Source organism: Haliotis rubra, unplaced genomic scaffold, assembly GCF_003918875.1.
Source record: "Haliotis rubra isolate DU_JTF1 unplaced genomic scaffold, ASM391887v1 Scf477, whole genome shotgun sequence".
NCBI lineage: Eukaryota > Metazoa > Mollusca > Gastropoda > Lepetellida > Haliotidae > Haliotis > Haliotis rubra.
The window spans coordinates 416,309-435,987 of NW_025767165.1; the positions used below are offsets into that span (position 1 = coordinate 416,309).

General features: G+C 39.6%; 2 protein-coding genes across 2 annotated transcripts in view; both read left to right on the forward strand.

Moving 5' to 3' along the window:
- LOC124290892 (sodium- and chloride-dependent glycine transporter 2-like) overlaps window positions 1-19,679 on the forward strand; it is a 55,018-nt gene that overhangs the window by 30,811 nt on the left and 4,528 nt on the right. Inside the window, exons 2-10 of the mRNA XM_046727735.1 lie at window positions 7,905-8,105; window positions 8,731-8,862; window positions 9,959-10,235; window positions 11,158-11,851; window positions 12,298-12,401; window positions 13,526-13,650; window positions 14,542-14,654; window positions 17,055-17,186; window positions 17,984-18,083. Of these exons, the coding sequence (XP_046583691.1) occupies window positions 11,774-11,851; window positions 12,298-12,401; window positions 13,526-13,650; window positions 14,542-14,654; window positions 17,055-17,186; window positions 17,984-18,083 (652 nt within the window). The 5' untranslated portion in view covers window positions 7,905-8,105; window positions 8,731-8,862; window positions 9,959-10,235; window positions 11,158-11,773. The remainder of the gene's footprint in view (window positions 1-7,904; window positions 8,106-8,730; window positions 8,863-9,958; window positions 10,236-11,157; window positions 11,852-12,297; window positions 12,402-13,525; window positions 13,651-14,541; window positions 14,655-17,054; window positions 17,187-17,983; window positions 18,084-19,679) is intronic.
- On the forward strand, window positions 7,545-10,239 carry LOC124290882 (sodium- and chloride-dependent creatine transporter 1-like). The gene is made up of 4 exons (XM_046727727.1): window positions 7,545-7,584; window positions 7,905-7,958; window positions 8,731-8,862; window positions 9,959-10,239. Exons 1-4 carry the CDS (start codon window positions 7,545-7,547, stop codon window positions 10,237-10,239), a joined length of 507 nt encoding a protein of 168 aa, XP_046583683.1.

The following is a 19,679-nucleotide window of genomic DNA, read 5'->3' on the forward strand; positions in this document are numbered from 1 at the left end:
ACTGAAACAAGCGCCACCTCTGAATCTCTAGCTCAGGAAATACTCTTCCCTTTGAAATCTGAGAATGTCAACATTTTTTAGTGCGGGAGAGGCTTCCAAAAGCTAACAGTCTTAAGTCTCTCAACAATGTATATCTGTGTAATCACTTATCCCTTTTCAATACAAATGCCCAGAGAACACTCATGCTTGTAAAAACGGCTAACGGGAGTTTGTTGACTTGAGTGACATATCGTAACCCAATTGCGTAGATCGACTCTCTTGCTGTTGCTTGGATGTGTTTGGTCCATACTCGATTATTTACAGACCGCCGACATATACCAGAAATAATATAAAACAAACTGCCTGTTCCATATATGCTTTTTCTTTTGGTGCTGTGAGTGATCTCTCTTGATCTGCTGATGCAGTGTGTCTATTTGCCTTTGTACGGCAGGGCTGTAATCTTTTTCCATTACGATTTGAAATAGCGCCGGAAAGAGTCGGGAGTCGCGTGCACTGCAATCTGAGAACAGTCCCTGGCAATAATTATTTCTGATTTTGGTTATTACCTCATAGTTTTTGTGGGCAGGGGTTTAACTAAAACTCGTGTATCTCCATAACTAAAGTAAGTCTTACCTTAATATTTGGTACTTCACGTAGGCAACTTGGAATATTGTCGTTCGACGATTTCATATAGTCCACAGACAAGTTGCTCTAGATAGTACGGATTGCGTCCATGAGCTGATCTGATGTTGGCGGCGACATGCTGCAGTTCTCTGCAACGAAGCCAGGTATTTTCGATCACATTCAAATCAAGAGATTGTGGGGCAAGATGTACCAGTTATGTTGTTTTCCTTCTTGTAGTCCACTACAACATAAACCCGATGGACGGGAGCATTGTCGTCCATGAATATGTAGTCTTCATTTGGATTACGGCGCACGGTAACTCCCCAAAATGGTTCCCTAATATTTCTATGTACTTAGCAGCATTGATAGTGCCTCTACAGGGGTAATAGTGCCAACACCATTATAAGTAATGCATCCCCAGATCATCAAACTGACCTTTCGGTGCAAGGGGCGTCACAAGCATTCGGGCTTGTAAGCTTAAATTCATCGTCCTTTTTCCAGACATACACGCTCATCAGTTCCAACAACCACTTGGCTTTCGTCAGAAATTATGAAGTGTTTCCAGTTTTTTAGCGACAGTCCAAAGTCTCCTTTCTCGACACCACAGATGCCGTTTCTTTAAGTTAATTTCACGAATCCCGACTTAACCTTCAAAAGTTAATGTTCTTCTAATCGTTCGTTTACTGAAATGATAATCTCTATTTTCATTAAATTTGGTTGTAATATCATTGAGGGTGGGACAGCGGTTATTTTTCACACACCTGTTCAATGACGTCTGATCTCGAACTGTAAAAGATTTCTTTCCACATATCCAGTAGCTTCTTATTTCTTGCAAACACACTAGACCATAAAATATCTAATATTTCAGCAATTTTCGAAATCCGTAGGTCTTCATTCAATAATTTTATAATCACATTTTTCTTCTCGGTACTCAACTCGTTTGATTTCCGACCCATTTTGCCGATAGCCAATACACCTGGAAGTAGAGCAGCAGACGACAACATAGACACTTGTCACGTGATGAGCTATTTATAAATTGTAAATGTTTAATGGCTGACGGAAGTGCATTGCGTACAGCGCAGTGATTAAAAAGGAGAAATTACGCGAATGACGCCGCCATAACTAAAATCACGAATACTTATGGCCAGGAATTGTACATAGACAATTCCATATATGATAATTCGAATTCTGCGTTGTTGAAGACTCGTACCCTCCCCTTCGTCTAAGTACGACAGGGAGCGCAAGCGCTCTAGGGTGAGGCAAACCTGTTCACGGTACGATTGTTGCATCACAGGAAACTCGAAGACTACCGAAAGAATGCATTGTGGGATAATCTATACTTACATGGAAATTTACGTAGAAATACATTGTTGTTTATCCATACCAAACCCGAAGACGGAGGAAATGTTTGACCGAGTGGTAATTACTTCCAGTGACAGCAACGCAGCGTAAACATTGTTACATTGACTACCGACAAATTACGTTATTTGTTTCTATGAGGGCCCAGGTTTAAACTTCTTTTGCGCCATCTTGGATTCGTATGCGCCGTAAGGGCCCAGGGTGTTGTATTTAATGCGTCATTATAATGCAATGCATGTATGGTACAAGGGGCACAGTCCAAAATGATCCCTGAATAAATGTTGTTATCGGTATATATACATAGCTCTAGAGAGGACTTGCGCATATAATGGACATGTGTATGCGCATAAAAGCCAGTTATTTACATAATAGGCAGAAACGTAATTATAAGCCGCAACCTACCATTTGTTTGCATTAGTAAACCACGTAATGTACAAAACACGCAACATCCCATTTCTAAAGTATAAATTATCCGAACTCCTACATAACAATCGGGAAATTTTACTACACGGCTCCAATACTTCTTTTCTTGGAGGGTCTCCTACACCTATGCTGCTGCTTCTGTCATAGATGAAGTGCTGAAACTTGGAAACAACTTTAAAATTCATCTCCGTCGAAGAGGGCTAACAGATTAATTATTGGCATCCTGCGCTAAATCTGAGTATGGTAATCTGATGTTTTCATAGCAATTCGCCATAGCGGCACTTCTAGCACAACTTTGGTTTCAACTTCGGGAATAGGAATATTGAAATTTCTCTTTCCTGGGCTCCCATTACCCCTACGGCTTATAACAACAAGTTCACGGTCAATGCACTGCTAATCCCCTTCCTGTTACCTGGACAATGGACTAGCCCAAACACATGAACACAAGATTTAATGTTTTAATTCTATTGATTTAATTACACAAATAAATGAATATAATACACAGATATCTTCCTGGTCGTGACATGAATATGAGCAACAGGTCATGTTAACTTTATAATGTTAATGTTTGTCTTTTAAACGAGTTTCTATCCCAATTTGAGGAGATGGCCCACAGCGTCAAGGAACTGCATTGGTTTTTCAGCCCAAGATTGAGCTGCTCTTGAGGCTTAATACAACGATGCCCATCTCTCTGTACTCTCTTTTCTGCTTCTCTGTGCTGCTCAAAGTCTATCTGGGGAAATTTCGCTCTCTCAGCGTGTTCAACTTTTCCTGATCACCTCCACAACTCAGTAGATGTTCGGGTGTCGATGTGGGAGTGATGGTTCCACAGTGACAGACAGAATCCTGCGTCGTCGTCGACCCAGGTAGTCACCATGTAACGGTTGAAGGTGGACGCTCTTGGTACATCAGGAGCGTCGTCCATGGCGTCAACCCACGTGTCCTGGATACTGTTCTGGGGTAAAAGGGGTAGTCCAGCCGCTCTTCTTACCCATCTGGATATTTCCAGATCCTCTCTGTAAGCAGCAAGTCCCAGATCCTGGACCTTCCTTCAAATGGCCTGACAGTAGTGGAAGAAGCAACCCTCACTTCAGCAGTCGGAAACTCTCTCTCTATAGCATGAATTGCCGCCAGCTCAAAGTCTGTCTGGACACAGGATGGGGCAAGCAGCCGGTTAAGTCTCTGCTGAACTTCATTCTTGATGAGTCTGAAGAGTCTGGAGTAGGTCTCAGTCTGACGGTCGGGGAGTAAGGTGAAGATGAGGGGATAGGTTGTGGTTTCACCTCTTGCATGTAGGATGTACACTTGATTCCACAGACCAGGGCAGGCAGTAAAGGTTCCATCCATATATATGATTTCAGAAGACTGCAAGGCCTGAAGACTATTCATGGTGCCAAATGCAAGGATCTTATCGTCATCACCATCTGAAAACAGGAGGAAGGGTCGACCATCTGATGTCTGCGTCCAGGAATCTTTAAGGTTCACTTCCGAACTCGTCTGCGGCAAAACAGGAATTGTTTTCTGTCGATGGCGGTACATAGCACTGCTCATAGTCGGGAAGGATGGCATCAATGGTATCTTATCATCGTCCAAGTTCGTAATCTCGTTGTTGTAGAGGGTGTGCATCGATGTTGCCTGCTCCCTCGCTCTTTTCCTCAGGTTGCTGACAAGCCGGACCTTCTGGCTATCCTATGGCGGATGATTACGCTCCGTCGCATTCCTCAAAACAATTCTGACTGTTGTGACTGGACACACTTCCAGTGTACACAAGACATTCTTAGTGTGTAGATAACCCTCAAATAGGACTTGGGTGCTACCTCTCCGCGACATAACAAACTCAACATTGCAAAGACCAGCCATGTTGATGTCATGTTAGTTTGTTTCCAACATTTATGTACTATGCTAAGTCATCTCAAATTACTTGTCTCATCTCAGTGTCAATTTCAACATTTACTTCATTTTATCTTAAACAAACTTTCTAACCAAGAACACCTTAATCCTTTCTAATTTGTATACAAAACACTTTACTATACTAAGTCATCTCAAATTACATTTGTCTCATCTCAGTGTCAGATTTCAACATTTACTTCATTTCATCTTAACAAACTTTCTCTAACCAAGAACACCTTAATCCTTTCTAAGTTGTATACAGAACACTTGAATCGCTCCCATGGGTAAGTTCATTATGCCAAACGGTAAATACCGTGTGTTGCTTTAACTAATTGTAGGGGTACTGGCGCGGTGGATGTAGGGGTAATGGGATACAACCGTCCCGAGCTTTAGCATTGATTTCACTCGTACCTCATGGGTTATTTTAGTTAATACCCATTCTGTAATTAAACCGAGATACCAATATTTATCAACTCAAAGCTGCAATCTTCTAATGCAAGTGTTTGCAACTAAATTAGCTGAGCTGTATTAATGCGCAGATGAAACCAAACTGCGCAATCCTAATGAAATCACATACGACCAAGATGTAGTACTGCTGAGAAGGGTAAGAAAAACAGCACAATTCAACAGTTTCCAAATTGGTTTGGTGGCGATTTTATTAACTACTCCCACGAGTACGATCACATATGCAATAGTAAGTCGTTACCACAAATGTGTCGATCAAGCCTACTCATGTCAGAAGGCGGGTGACTGTTGTTGGATACAGAACAACAAAAAACTGTCAATATTTTGTAACGTTAACTTATATGTTTGTTTTGTTTTTTGTCGTTATTGTATTTTTTTTGGGGAGTGTTTTTGTTGGGGGTTGTTTATTATTGTTGTTTTTTTTTGGGGGCTTTTAAAATCTCGAATCCAGTTCATCAATGAATCCATGAAATATTAAGAATGTAAAGTAGATCCATCCAATGAAAATGTATGAATATACGTGAGTTCAATCAATCAACGTCGAGAATCACTGAATTGCACTCTGTGCAAATATACAAAATATATTGCAACAGGGTTTCACCTGTATGGGTAATGGTATAGAATATGACACAAATGATTACACATGACACTATGCATACATCTATATGTTCTATTTAACACTTTGTAAATTAATATCAGATGTAATAACCCTTTAACGAACATAAGCAATGGGAACTTTACTCATTAAGGTGCCTTTGTACGGCAGGGCTGTAATCTTTTTGCATTACGATTTCAAATAGTGCCGGAAAGAGTCGGCGAGTCGCGTGCAGTGCAATCGGAGAACAGTCCCTGGCCATAAGTAGTTCTGATTTTTGGTTATGACGTCATAGTTACTGTGGGCAGGGTTTAACTAAAACTCGTGTATCTCCGTAACTAAAGTAAGTCTTACCTTAACATTTGGTACTTCACGTAGGCAACTTCCTGGAATAGTGTCGTTCAACGATTTCATATAGTCCCATAACACAAGTTGCTCCAGATAGTACGGATTGCGTCCATGAGCTGATCTTTGTTGTTATGTTGGCGGCGACATGCCGCAGTTCTCTTTTAAGACGAAGCCAGATATTTTCGATCACATTCAAATCAAGAGATTGTGGGGCATGATGTACCAGTTATGTTGTTTTCCTTCTTGTAGTCCACTACAACATAAACCCGATGGACGGGAGCATTGTCGTCCATGAATATGTAGTCTTCATTTGGATTACGGCGCACAGTAACTGGACAAAATGGTTCTCTAATATTTCTATGTACTTAACAGCATTGATAGTGCCTCTACAGGGGTAATAGTGCCAACACCATTATAAGTAATGCATCCCCAGATCATCAAACTGACCTTTCGGTGCGAGGGGCGTCACAAGCATTCGGGCTTGTAAGCTTAAATTCATCGTCCTTTCTCCAGACATACACGCTCATCAGTTCCAACAACCACTTGGCAGTTTCGTCAGAAACTATGAAGTTTTTCCAGTTTTTTAGCGACAGTCCAAAGTCTCCTTTCTCGACACCACAGGTGCCGTTTCTTTAAGTTGATTTCACGACTTCGCGCAAAAGTTAATGTTCTTCAAATCGTTCGTTTACTGAAATGATTATCTCTATTTTCATTAAATTTGGTTGTAATATCATTGAGGGTGGGAGAGCGGTTATTTTTCACACACCTGTTCAAAGACGTCTGATCTCGAACTGTAAAAGATTTCTTTCCACATATCCAGTAGCTTCATATTTCTTGCAAACACACTAGACCATAAAATATCTAATATTTCAGCACTTTTCGAAATCCGTAGGTCTTCATTCAATAATTTTATAATCACATTTTTCTTCTCGGTACTCAACTCGTTTGATTTCCGACCCATTTTGCCGACAGCCAATACACCTGGAAGTAGAGTAGCAGACGACAACATAAACACTTGTCACGTGATGAGCTATTTATAAATTGTGAATGTTTAATGGCTGACGGAAGTGCATTGCGTACAGCGCAGTGATTAAAAAGGAGAAATTACGCGAATGACGCCGCCATAACTAAAATCACGAATACTTATGGCCAGGAATTGTACATAGACAATTCCATATATGATAATTCGAATTCTGCGTTGTTGAAGACTCGTACCCTCCCCTTCGTCTAAGTGCGACAGGGAGCGCAAGCGCTCTAGGTGAGGCAAACCTGTCTACGGTACGATTGTTGCATCACAGGAACTCGAAGACTACCGAAGAATGCATTGTGGGATAATCTATACTTACATGGAAATTTTACGTAGAAATACATTGTTGTTTATCCATACCAAACCCGAAGACGAAGGAAATGTTTGACCGAGTGGTGATTACTTCCCGTGTCAGCAACGCAGTGTAAACATTGTTACACTGACTACCGACAAATTACGTTATTTGTTTCTATGAGGGCCCAGGTTTAAACTTCTTTTGCGCCATCTTGGATTCATATGCGCCGTAAGGGCCCAGGGTGTTGTATTTAATGCGTCATTATAATTCAATGCATGTATGGCACAAGGGCGCAGTCCAAAATGATCCCTGAGTAAATGTTGTTATCGGTATATATACATAGCTCTAGAGAGTGACTTGCGTTTATAATGGACATGTGTATGCGCATAAAAGCTAGTTATTTACATAATGTGAATGAAATATCAAATAGACGAGTCATTTCTAAGTTATACGTGCATCTGGTGCCAATGTTATGTTAATTGAATGAAAATAAATGTGCAACGATACTTGCTGTATTTCTTGAATTAACGTCCGCGAGCATGTTTCAAACCAGTAGCCAGAAACAAAATGCGGACATTCGTGAGTACAAAAGATATTTTCATCAGGGATATGGAGATCCGGGTCAGAATTGGTCTTTAGCAACCAGTTTGGTCCAGTTTGTTATGATTAAGGCTCCGGGTTATTTATCAATAAGCAGTAGTTCAGTTCAAGACTGTGAATGGTGTCTGGGAAAGTAGAACGATGCTCATGATGTTGACCACTGGATTGTCTGGTACAGACTCGATTATTTATAGACAGCTGCCATACAGCTGGAATATTACTGAGTGCGGCGTTAAATAACAAACCAACCAACCAACTGGGAAAGTATTTCTTCAAAATGTGTTATGTCATTGTTACAGGTTCCCCAATGTTCACAAACCAGACAAACAGTACTGATCCGGCAAACGCTGTGGGTGAGATGGATGTGGAAATACTCAGTGAGGCATCTGATAGACCTAAATGGAATTCCCGGCTTGAATACATATTATCCTTACTTGGGTATTGTGTTGGATTAGGGAACTTGTGGAGATTCCCCTACATTTGTAATAGAAATGGAGGAGGTAAAATATTCATGTCTTCTGTAAGAATTCTTTGTCGCTGAAAACTTTGGATACCAATACTCTTTTGTATATAAGAATTCGTTGTCGCTGAAATCTTTGGATACCAATGTCTCTTTTGTACATAAGAATTATTTATATCGCTGAAAAAAGTGGATACCAATATGTCTCTATTGTTTTTAAGAATTCTTTGTTGCTGAAGACTTTGGATACCAATATGCCTCTATTGTATCTTTAGATACCGACTCTAGATACCAATATGCCTCTATTGTATGTAAGAATTCTTTGTCACTGAAACCTTTGGATACCAATATGCCTCTATTGTATGTAAGAATTCTTTATCAATCAATCTTTATTTGAGTACTGAGGAGGCCACAGGCCTAGAAGGTTAATAGTCTCACGACGTATTTCACCGGTTACCCATTTTCTGCTGGGTGAGAGAGGCAATTTTGAACAAAATCACTTGCCCAAGGTGAGACATGTATCACATGTGCTTCGATGTGGGGCAGGACTGAAGTCCAAAACTCGCAGGAGTCAAGCTGCAAAACACGGTCACTCATCCAAGTACTCTCCGCGACCAACGTTGCTTAACGTTGATTTGTGACCTGAGCTTTCCATGTGTCTACAGGTGCCTTCCTCCTGCCCTACGCACTTTGTGTCATGATCATTGGGTTTCCTCTCTTCTTTCTGGAGGTTTCCCTTTCACAGTTTTCCGGAAGAGGAAATCCCCGTGTGTGGAGTTACTGCCCCATGTTCAAAGGTGTGTGCATATTAGCGTATATATAATACACATAACATCGTTTGTATGTTTCATATAGGACAAAGCCCATTCCCCACTCACATAAAGTCTCTGCCAAAACCAGAGTGTACGATCTCGACGATAACATGTGTTTATCGCTATTAAATAGTGATGATACCAGGTGTTAGCACAACGATGAGCGTATCCCCACTAACACATCGTATTTTTTTTAGGTTGGTGGGGTAGCCTAATGGTTAAAGCGTTGGCTCAAATCACGCCGAATAACGGGTTCGAATCCCAACATGGGTACAATGTGTGAAGCCCATTTCTGGTGTCCCCCGCCGTGATGTTGCTGGAATATTGCTAAAAGCGGCGTAAAACCAAACTCACTCAGTCAGTTAGTCAGTCGTATTTATGCAATGAAGTCAAAGGCTTTAAAAAAGAAAAAAAATCAAAAGTAATAAAGTCACGTTTCTGAAATGTAATAACTCCTGCAGTAAGTGTCCTCTATCAGGCAACCCGTGAAGTCCGGGCTAAAATTGGTCATCAGATACTGAATGGAGTGGACGTTAATATCTGCACGGTAACTCCTTGAAAAGTCTCAAACGTATTGGTCAGGGAACGGTCATTCAGTGTGTTCCGGGCTAGGCAGTCGACGACGGTCACGCAGACCAGCCAGCAAAGATGTAACAGTTCAGAAAGAACCATGCCCGTGAAGATCCGGGTTCGAATTGGTCTTCAGCAACCTATGCCAGTCGTGAGAGGCGGCTAACAGGATCGGGTGTTCAGGCTCGTTGACTTGGTTGACACATGTCATCGTATCCCAATTCCATAGATTGATGGTTATGATGCTGATCACTGAGTTGTCTGGTCCAGACTCGATTACTTACAGACCGCCGTCATATACAATGTAGATGGGTTATTGCTGAATGCGGTGTTAAACAACAAACCAAAGCCCTTAAGGCATTTAGAGATTTGTAATATGTAACTCACTGCATGAACGGTTCCTCACATATTCAGTTTAATGCAAAACCATCATGTTTCAAGTGGAGAATCATGCATTCACTCAGTAATGATTGTGAACATGTTTGCTTAAAGCTCTGTTGTTGCCATTCAGGCATCGGAGTCGGATCCATTCTGCTGTATCCAGTCTTCGTGCCCTATTACAGCATTCTTCTGGCCTTGTCCTTCTACTACATGGTGCAGTCCTGCTCCAGCGTCCTGCCATGGACGACTTGCAGCAACAGTTGGAACAGCGGAATGTGTATTGAAGATGTCACAGACATCGCTTCCAGTAACCTGACACTTGCAGTTGATGTAACTAACACAAGCTCCGTAGCGGAAACGTGGCAAAACGTGACACTCTCACACTCAGCTGCTGAGGAGTTCTTGCAGTAAGATTTGTTTGTTGTTTAACCCCGAATTCATCAATATTCCATCTTTATGACTGACAAAACCTGGACTAGACAATCCAATGATCAAAAGCATGCGCATCGATCTACGCATTTGGCATCCGATGACATGTGTCAACCATTTCAGGCACGCTGACCACCTGTTCCCTCTTATGACAAGCATGGGTTGCTGAAGACCCGTTCTAACGCGGATCTTCACGGGTTGTGTTTTAAAAGTACATGCTATAAAAGTCTTCCTTTTGACAAAACGTTATTCGTTGATTGTACTAAGGGTAATGTTTAATCTGGGATTTGGTTATACATTTTCCCAGCCACATATTCTTTAACAAACAAACCAACCAAACAACCAGCCATTATCATCCTCATCATCCTCAGTCTAGCATAGCATCAGGAAATATCTTCTCCTATGAAAGACATCACAAGGGATATCTTTTTCAAATCTCGAACTATGAAGGATCTTTTTAGTAATATAAGTTCTCATTTAATTATTGCATTTTTAAAAGAATTAGATTTGTAAACTGATTTGTAAATAGATAAATATTTTATGATTTGAAGTTTAAATTAATAACTTAGATTGTTAGTGGCTGTATCCTCAAGGGTGGTTGAAGTACTGTAAAATGAGTATGTTTTGTGTATATTGTATTTGTCTACGTTGCTATTTATATATAGTTCCAATATTTTAGATTGAATTGCTAGTTTTAAATGGATATCTGTGATACACTAGTAGTTTTACTGTTCTTCGTCAACAGGTTTTTTAATTTCTAACTTTATTGATCTTTACTATCATTATAAAATGTTCTCGTCACGATATGGCTGAAATATTGTCCGATGTGACGATAAATCTTAACTCACTCACTCACTCCTATGAAAGATACGATCGTTGATTATAATATGTCGGTTGCAGGTACAACGTGTTGAATATTTCCAGTGGTTTGGAGGAGGTGGGTTCCGTCCAGTGGCATTTAGTTGGTTGTCTTTTTGCCTCCTATGCCATGATGTTCCTGTGTATGATAGGTGGAATCAAGTCTGTGGGTAAGGTAACTATCAATCATGGTACATGCATTTGTCTATTGTAGGATTTAGGACGATCTTGTGGCTGGGGTGCTTACTCACCTCAGACAGTCTTCAGAAACGACTTACATCATACACACAACTCTTGCTCAGAATTCTAATTTGATCAAGGACATAACGTTCAAAGCCTCAGTAAAGCTTTCAAAAGGTTTTATGGTAGACTTTCGGAGAACATTTTCAAATTTTGCATATCAGTATGATGTCTGCTGAAACAATTTATTTGGACTTACAACATTCCGGTACTTAGTCAAGTAAACAATTAACTAGCTTTTCATATTGTCATGACGGATGCCACCAACTAGACACGATACAGCGCCTTGTAGTGCATGCAACGCGATAATCCAATCTCATCCTTACAGCTATAACATGAATGGTTAATCTTTGCCCCAAAGGCTGTATATGTGACAGCTCTGCTGCCTTACATCCTTCTGGCAACCATCTTCATAAGGATGTTGATGCTTCCCGGCGCTGGAGCTGGTTTAATGCATATCGTCACTCCCGACTTCAGTGAACTTCTACATGCACAGGTATTTTCGATGTATACTACTTAAATTTACATAACAATAGACCAATATTGTTTTCTAACTCAAAGCATGATCATGACAAATATTCTTTTTTTTCATAATGTTATGTGATTGAATTAAATGTTAAAACGTCTTTTCTACAAGGGATGATGTGATTAAATGCAATGTAAGTAAAGCGTTATTTTTTTTTCACAAATGGTTATGTGATTTAATTTAATGCAAATCAGTTTTCAACAAATGATTACGTGGTTAAATTAAATGTAAAGATTTTTCCACAAACAGTTATGTGATTAAATGAAATGCATGTGTTTATTCCACAAAGATCCATGTCATTAAGTAAATGTAAATACCTTACATTCTTTATCATGGTATTGGGTTCTCAATACGATTTCAATTATCAGTTATACTAAATAACAAATCCCATTGTATATACAGTTCTATACCAACAGGTGTGGATTGAAGCATTGCTCCAGGTGATGTACGAACTGGCGCTAGGTTGGGGGTCTATTGGTGCTGCTTCAAGCTACAACAGGTTTCACGAGCCATGCTTAGCGTAAGTCTTATTTTCGTAAACCATTTGTTTTCGTTGGTTCACCATTAGGTGCTGTACAAAAACAGGAACTTGATTTTTTATTTTTATTGGGCGTGCTGAAGTCATCACTGTATTCTGAAGTGTATGTGAAGTCTTTGAGCGTCATTTCGAAGACATCTTGCTGCTACATATCTATTGCAATTTAAGAGTGAATGAGTGAGTGAGTTTAGTTTTACGCCGCACTCAGCAATATTCCAGCTATATGGCGGCGTTCTGTAAACAATCGAGGCTGGACCAGACAATCCAGGGATCAACAGCATTAGCATCGAACTGTGTCAACCAAGTCAGCGTGCCTGACCACCTGATCCCGTTTGTCGCCTCTTACGACAATCATGGGTTACTGAAGATCAATATTCTGACCCGGACCCTCACGGGTTTGCAATTTAAGATGGCACCATGACCATGTTGATTTGATGGTACCAGTTATCTCTCTGAATAGTATGTCTCTATGATCAGGGGGCGGTGGGGTAGCCTAATGGTTAAAGCGTCCGCTCGACATGCTGAAGACCCGGGTTCGAGTCCCCACATGAGTGCAATGTGTGAAGCCCATTTCTGGTGTCCCCCGCCGTGATATTGCTGGAATATTGCTAAAAGCGGCGTAAAACCATACTCACTCAATCACTCTATGATCAGTGAAATGGATTGTGATGGCCTTTGTATCATTCCCTCACAAAAGTTAATGGTAGTGTGACAAATGACCATAACATCAAACCCTAGTGATTTGAATTGTGAGGTATTTTGGATGTTTACATATCCGTTTGACATGTTGCTACAGATGCTGCTGTGAAGCTAATAATACATGTTTACTAAATAAACATGCATGTATATTATGGGTTCTGATGAGATGCATTTGAATGTCGCCTTCAAAATAAGAAATATTGACGTATAACAACGTGCATTTACGTTGGCAGGGCTGCATTCAGCAATATTCCAGGTATATAGCAGCTGTCTGTAAATAATCGAGTCTGGACCAGACAATCCAGCATGAGCATGCATCTACGCCATTGGAATACGATGACATGGACTGCAAAAGACAAATTCTAATCCAGATCTCCAAGTGTAACTTTCACATGTATATTTCACAGAGACGCCATTATAGTATGTGCGATATCAGAAGGAACAAGCATCTTTGCTGGATTTGTGACTTTTGCCACCCTTGGCGTCATGTCAGAGAAAACAGGAGTTCCTATCTCAAGAGTAGTTTCCAGTGGTAAGTAAGTTTACATTATGTAAATCTGTATCCTGGTCGATGTTCGACAAAATATGTCTGCTGTTGGTGAGTGACTTCGGCTGCACTGATTTTTCATAAGACATTGGATAATAGAAAAAGGAAATAAGATAACAAAATATTTCTTCGGCTGGTAAGTGAGTTGATTTCCGATGCACTGACATTTAATATGAGACATTGGTTATAGAAAATATAAGTAAGATGATTTTCTACGCTTCATCTGGAGGAAACTCGAGTCTTGAAGCATCTGTAGGTTGAGCCATCCTGACACACATGAAACTGCTTCTTAGGATATATATGTCCACAAATAATGACTCGTTGATCTTTTGATAGTTTCAAACATATAGAAAGTCAACAGCAGAGAACTATCTGTATGTTATATACCACAGAAGATTCTATTGGTAACTGATGCAAAAGGTAACTAAAATCATGCACTTGTAAGAATGTAAAACACCATCAACCAGGAGAAATATAACGTTGCTGTGTACATGTATGTGTATCCCGCTCATAATTGCATCAATGCTAACCAAAAATACAAAAATAGTTGTATAAACGTTTATTTGGTATTAATGAATGACACCCAGTCTAAAATATATTGTGCAGATTTTCTCAAAGCATTACATATATCTGAGGAAAATGCGGCATGCATTCAGCGCTATAGATACACACATACAGATTCACTGTGAAAACGTGAAAGCACAAAAGATGTGCTTGTGTAAATTCAGATACAACAGGTAATATTATACTCTTGTGATTCATTGTTGTCTAATGTCAGCCATAATGTAATTTATGTTTTGTTGCCATTTTTCCAATCACCTTAGAATTAAAACCAATTGTCGGTGTTTCTGCATTATTCTTTTTGTTTTGCTACAGGAACAGGATTAGGCTTTGTGTTGTATCCAGAATCTCTTGTGCACCTTCCGTTTCCCCAAGTGTGGTCATTTATATTCTTCTTGATGCTGCTTACAATTGGCCTTGATTCTCAGGTGAGATGTATCTATTTGTGGACCCGCACTCTGTATCATCTATTAACAACTTGTTTGCCTTCACCTGATTGTATACAGACAACCGTGATATCTCTGGGATATTTCTTACTCAAACACAGAAAAGAATTGTAAATTAAATCAGAGATGAATGCGTGCCAATAGCAAACCTAAAATATTACTCTTAAAGGAGAATACGTACGAAAACAAAACTTTTGATATATTGTAAAGGATATTCTAAAAGTCACATTCCGTGATTAAAATTAAACAAAAAGTTTGAAAAATAGCAATAAAAAACACAAAAACGTAGTCGTATTTCTGCCTAATACGGAAACACCCGACAGTTAATGAGCAGAGGGGGGGTATCACGTGACATGACGTCATAAGTGCCTGTTACTGATGGCTTCCCCTTTGATTTTACCTCACAACTTGACAGTGTCCGTGGATTCTGAAGCAGTAAAAGATGTTCCTGATGTCATTTCTGAATGGACGTTAGACCGTATCAATACGATCCGATTTTACATCTTGCAAGACAATCTTCCAGTGAAGATGAAGAAGAAGAATCAAGCGAAACGGAGGCACCGCTTCAGGTCAAAATAAATTTTAAAATAGACCATATCATTTAACAAGATTACTATTTGTCAGCAAAATGTCATACAGTTCCAGCCAGCAAACTCACCCCTATAAATATATGACCAGTCACTAAGAATTATTTAACAAGAAATGTGATTACAGTTCATTTTGTGTCAGATGGGTGACTGTAGGGTGTCTGGGATTTAAAAACAAAATAATTATGCTTCAGACGAGGGAAAAACAAATTATCTGCTTCAAAAATTACACTGGAATTATTTTGTTGAAAAAAATTAGGATCCTTGTTCTTATTAATAACGTATCAAGTCTCGATAAAAGATCCCAGCCTGGTCGAGCAGAGATAATATTCGCGACGCAGATAAGTTATTTTCCGAAAACTGGTCAATTATAAAATACTAGTCAGGACAACGTATGTTTCCCCATTGTTTGGTTATGGAAAAAGTTATGGTACACGGTCATAGCCTTAGAATGGCATCCTGTCAGCCAATGAGAATACAGAAGTCAGCCAATGAGAATACAGAACAACTTTCACGGCACACACTACTGACAAATAGCGAGTCTGATGCCGACGTGCGTAATTGGACAAAATGGAAAACAATGAAAGCAACTAGTACTTCATGATTTGCCGTTGTATTCGGCAATGTTTCGAGATGATTGCATCATTTAGGGTTCCAAATCGAAAAGAACGTTATAGCGAAACATTTTCAAGCTCATGTGAAATCTCTTACTGATTTTGATAATATATATCTCATGGGTACCAGTCGAACTGCCCCAGCTACAAAATGCCCTAGCAAATTTGGTCATTCATTCTAATTTGTTCAAATTTATTTATAATGATTGAATATATGCCGTAAATGCATAGTTTTTGTCGACTTATTATGATGTTATGTTCTTCATATAAAGGTTATTAGGAAGTAATATTTCTGATAAATGTTTCATCAGTAAACTCATAACTATGTATATACTTATATATAAAGAACATAATATCAAAGTTGACAAAACTATGCATTTATGGCCTATATTTATTCATTTTAAATAAATTGGGGCATTTTGACTACCCAACTGGGGCAATTTGACCAAATTTGCTGGGTCTTTTTGCAGCGGGGGCAATGCGACTGGCAATCGGACTTGATTTAATTTATGTTAAAAATACCACTGACAGTAAGTTCACAGGGTCTTGTAACGCTAAAAACTGCCATCAAGGCATATACACTGTCACTGACGGGGTCTATGGTACTAAGACCCCGTCAGTGACATTATATGCCTTGATGGCAGTTTTTAGCGTTACAAGCCCCTGTGGAATGATCGGCGCATTTCTCCTGCTGAAATCTGTCATTTCACTTGGAAAACGGAAGGAATGGTGGTTCTTTCCCATGTTCGATGATGCCGTGCATCAATACACCATCGTACCATTTAAAAAAACGACAGAAACAACACGATTTGTACTACTGTAGCGCTTGGTCTTTGGCAATATGGCAGACTCCAGGCACATTTGACGTCACGAGCGGAAAGGTCACGTGGGTTCCAACGAAATATTCACCATGGCCGAAGCTGAGATTTACAGAAACTGTTTTCGCGATTAAAACTTAATTATACATAAGTTTTAATTGAAAATTTGGGAATATGTTTCTGATGACTTTATCTTTCACCCAGCAAACTATTCCAATTCACTCGTATTCTCCTTTAAAGAAACAGGTGTTATTTATTGAAGATGGTATAGAGAATGATTTCACGACCATATCCATATTGTGTACGTAGATGTTGCATGGGTTTTGAAGAGGTCGTTACAAAGCAACTCCTTTCTGTTTTCAGTTTTTGAATGTGGAGGCTATTGTAACCGCTCTAGTTGATCGGTTTCCTGGCACTTTGTCCAGGAGGCGACGGATTGTTACAGCTGCTGTGTGTGTCGTATCCTTTCTGATTGGAATCGTATATTGCACACAGGTATGATTTAAATATGCTAAGAAGATTTAAGTTATATGATAATCATAATGCCGATGAAATAACATGCACAATATTTATCCTGGAAGGTTGAGATTTGCCTTGTTCGTATTTATGTATTATTACTGTGTCTATTTCACAAAGCATTTTTATACAAAGTAACCTCTCTTGCTGTACAGTAAGTAAGTGATTTCGATAATCTGCATAATAAAAACATTTTCAGAAATAGATTCAGCCATTTTTTAACCGTGATGTACAAATTGAGCTTTAATGTTTGTCTGAAACAGAAAGAAATGTAAACGAGTACGGTAATCTGTAAATGTTGCTATGTATCAGTTTTCCGTTCATAATTCGGAATATGCCATGTTAGACGTGTCGTCACAAAATGTGATATTTTCATAAAAACCGAGGTCGGATGATAAGTCGTAATTGTTCACATGGAAACATAAGATAATGAAATTTCAAAATAGCAAAAGGAGCCAGTTGAAATGATGAACAACACATATTCCAAGTTTTAATGGAATGCGTTCACGAGTTTTCAAGTTAGGCTCAGAGACGAACCCTACCTTCATTTGAGACTAAATTGAAATTGCTTCCATGGAAACATAAAACAATAAGCAAATAAGACATGTTATGTGGCAAAGGGCAGATGAGCAAGCATATACTGAGTGACGTTTTACAAACTATGTTCAAGGTATGGCTCGACAAATGGATTAGAACGTTATCGCTGTGGCTACCTTCCCTTTTTGTGGGGAGACATAGTTAATTAATACGAATAAACCAATGTACGTCCATTCCAGGGTGGACAATACATACTGCAGCTGGTGGACTGGTACATAGGCGCGTTCTATTTCTATGTGTTCTGTACCGTGGAGTGTGTGTCCATTGTGTGGGTCTACGGTGAGGTCACTTGTTAGTTCTAACAACATTGGACGCCTCCGTGGTGTAGTGGTTAGAGCGTCCGCCCGGAGAGCGGAAGGTCACGGGTTCGATCCCCGACCGCGTCATACCAAAAGACGTTAAAATATGGTACTTGTTGGTTCCTGCCTGGCGCTCGGCATTAATGGGTACATCAAGAACTGGTCGTCTCGGAGTCAGTATAATGTGTCTGAGTGGGGTATTCATGCTTCACTGCGGCATGGTATCTCAGTGGGCTAGCACTATACAACCATCTGAAGGTCTGGGCTAGTACAAGCAGCCGCACGTACACATACACGTCATATGAGCGAAATATTCTCAAGCACGACGTTAAACACAATTTCACCTCACCTCATCTAACAATATTGGGTACTAAACAATAAACATCGTTAAATTAATCATAACTTCTCTTAGTAACAATGCTGATGATGACGATACTCTTCTTCACATTAAAAACAAGAAGATATTGTCGATGTAGGAAACTCTTTCAAACTTTCATAATCAGTAATGCCAGACTAAGACATTATTGATGAAGCATTATTATAGGGTTTGAGTTTAGTAATGCGATGATGGTTGCAGTGAATACTCTCTGTAACAGTAGGTCACAGGAACTCGTTATTGATCAGTAAATGAAACTATGTACCACCTATATGTATCTTTAGAAACAAGTGTTTCATGCTGTTTGTTCCGCTCGCCTATGGTGATATTTTATTAGATCGTATATGCATTAGTGAGTGATAGAGTTTAAGTTTCCGTCGCTTTTAGCAATATTCCTTCAATATTACGACGGCGGACAACAGACATGGGCTTAAAACATTGTACCCATTGAACACGGGTCTCCGGCAACACTTTAACCAATACCTAATCGCCAAATTCAACTATCAATGCACAGTACTATCAGGGGGCCAGATAAGATGCGTATCTGCGTAGATTACGCATGGATAATTCAGATATACGCATAAAAAGTCAAATCATAACTTTCTCAGAATACGAATCAGATTTTGTTTACATGCGTGAACCAAACCTGTCAAAGTACTGTTTCAGTCCTACTCAGCCGATCTTAAGATCTCGAATAGTGTTGGTTGTCTGTATTGAAGCGAAGATTTCGAGTTATTGCGAATGATCTCCCTTAATATTTCTAATCCACGTTCGGGGCACGATTTGTTGAAAAGCTAGCCCTTAAACAACGTTACATCGTTTCGGTCCATATCAGTAATAATACAGCTTTAGAACTACTGTATATTACGTGATAGCCAGAAACCAGTGTAGGAAAACATTTAATGCGCAATAGCTCAACGCGCACTGTCATATATCTCCTGTCGTCTGCAGTAAGAGAAAGACAAACCAAAAGAAACTCGTCGAGTTTGTTTGAAAGGAAAACTGTTTCAATCAGCAACCATGCAACCTGTGAAATACTCCTCCTTTTTTACATTTGGTATTTTAATCCTCAAGTTTTAATTTTGTCAAAATAATGATCTGGAGCCCTGACTGTATTTCCATGAGTAAGATGTGTAAAATCTGTCAATGCAAAACCCTTCATGTGTAGAAATGTGTTATCCATCTTCTTCATCAAGGGAC

What these genes read in the sequence shown, in the direction of transcription:
- LOC124290882 (XM_046727727.1), top strand. Translation starts at nt 7,545, where the DNA reads ATGTTTCAAACCAGTAGCCAGAAACAAAATGCGGACATTC. An exon ending in TGATCCGGCAAACGCTGTGG is followed by an intron (nt 7,959 to 8,730) that starts GTGAGATGGATG and finishes ATGTGTCTACAG; the next exon opens with GTGCCTTCCTCCTGCCCTAC. An exon ending in TTACTGCCCCATGTTCAAAG is followed by an intron (nt 8,863 to 9,958) that starts GTGTGTGCATAT and finishes GTTGCCATTCAG; the next exon opens with GCATCGGAGTCGGATCCATT.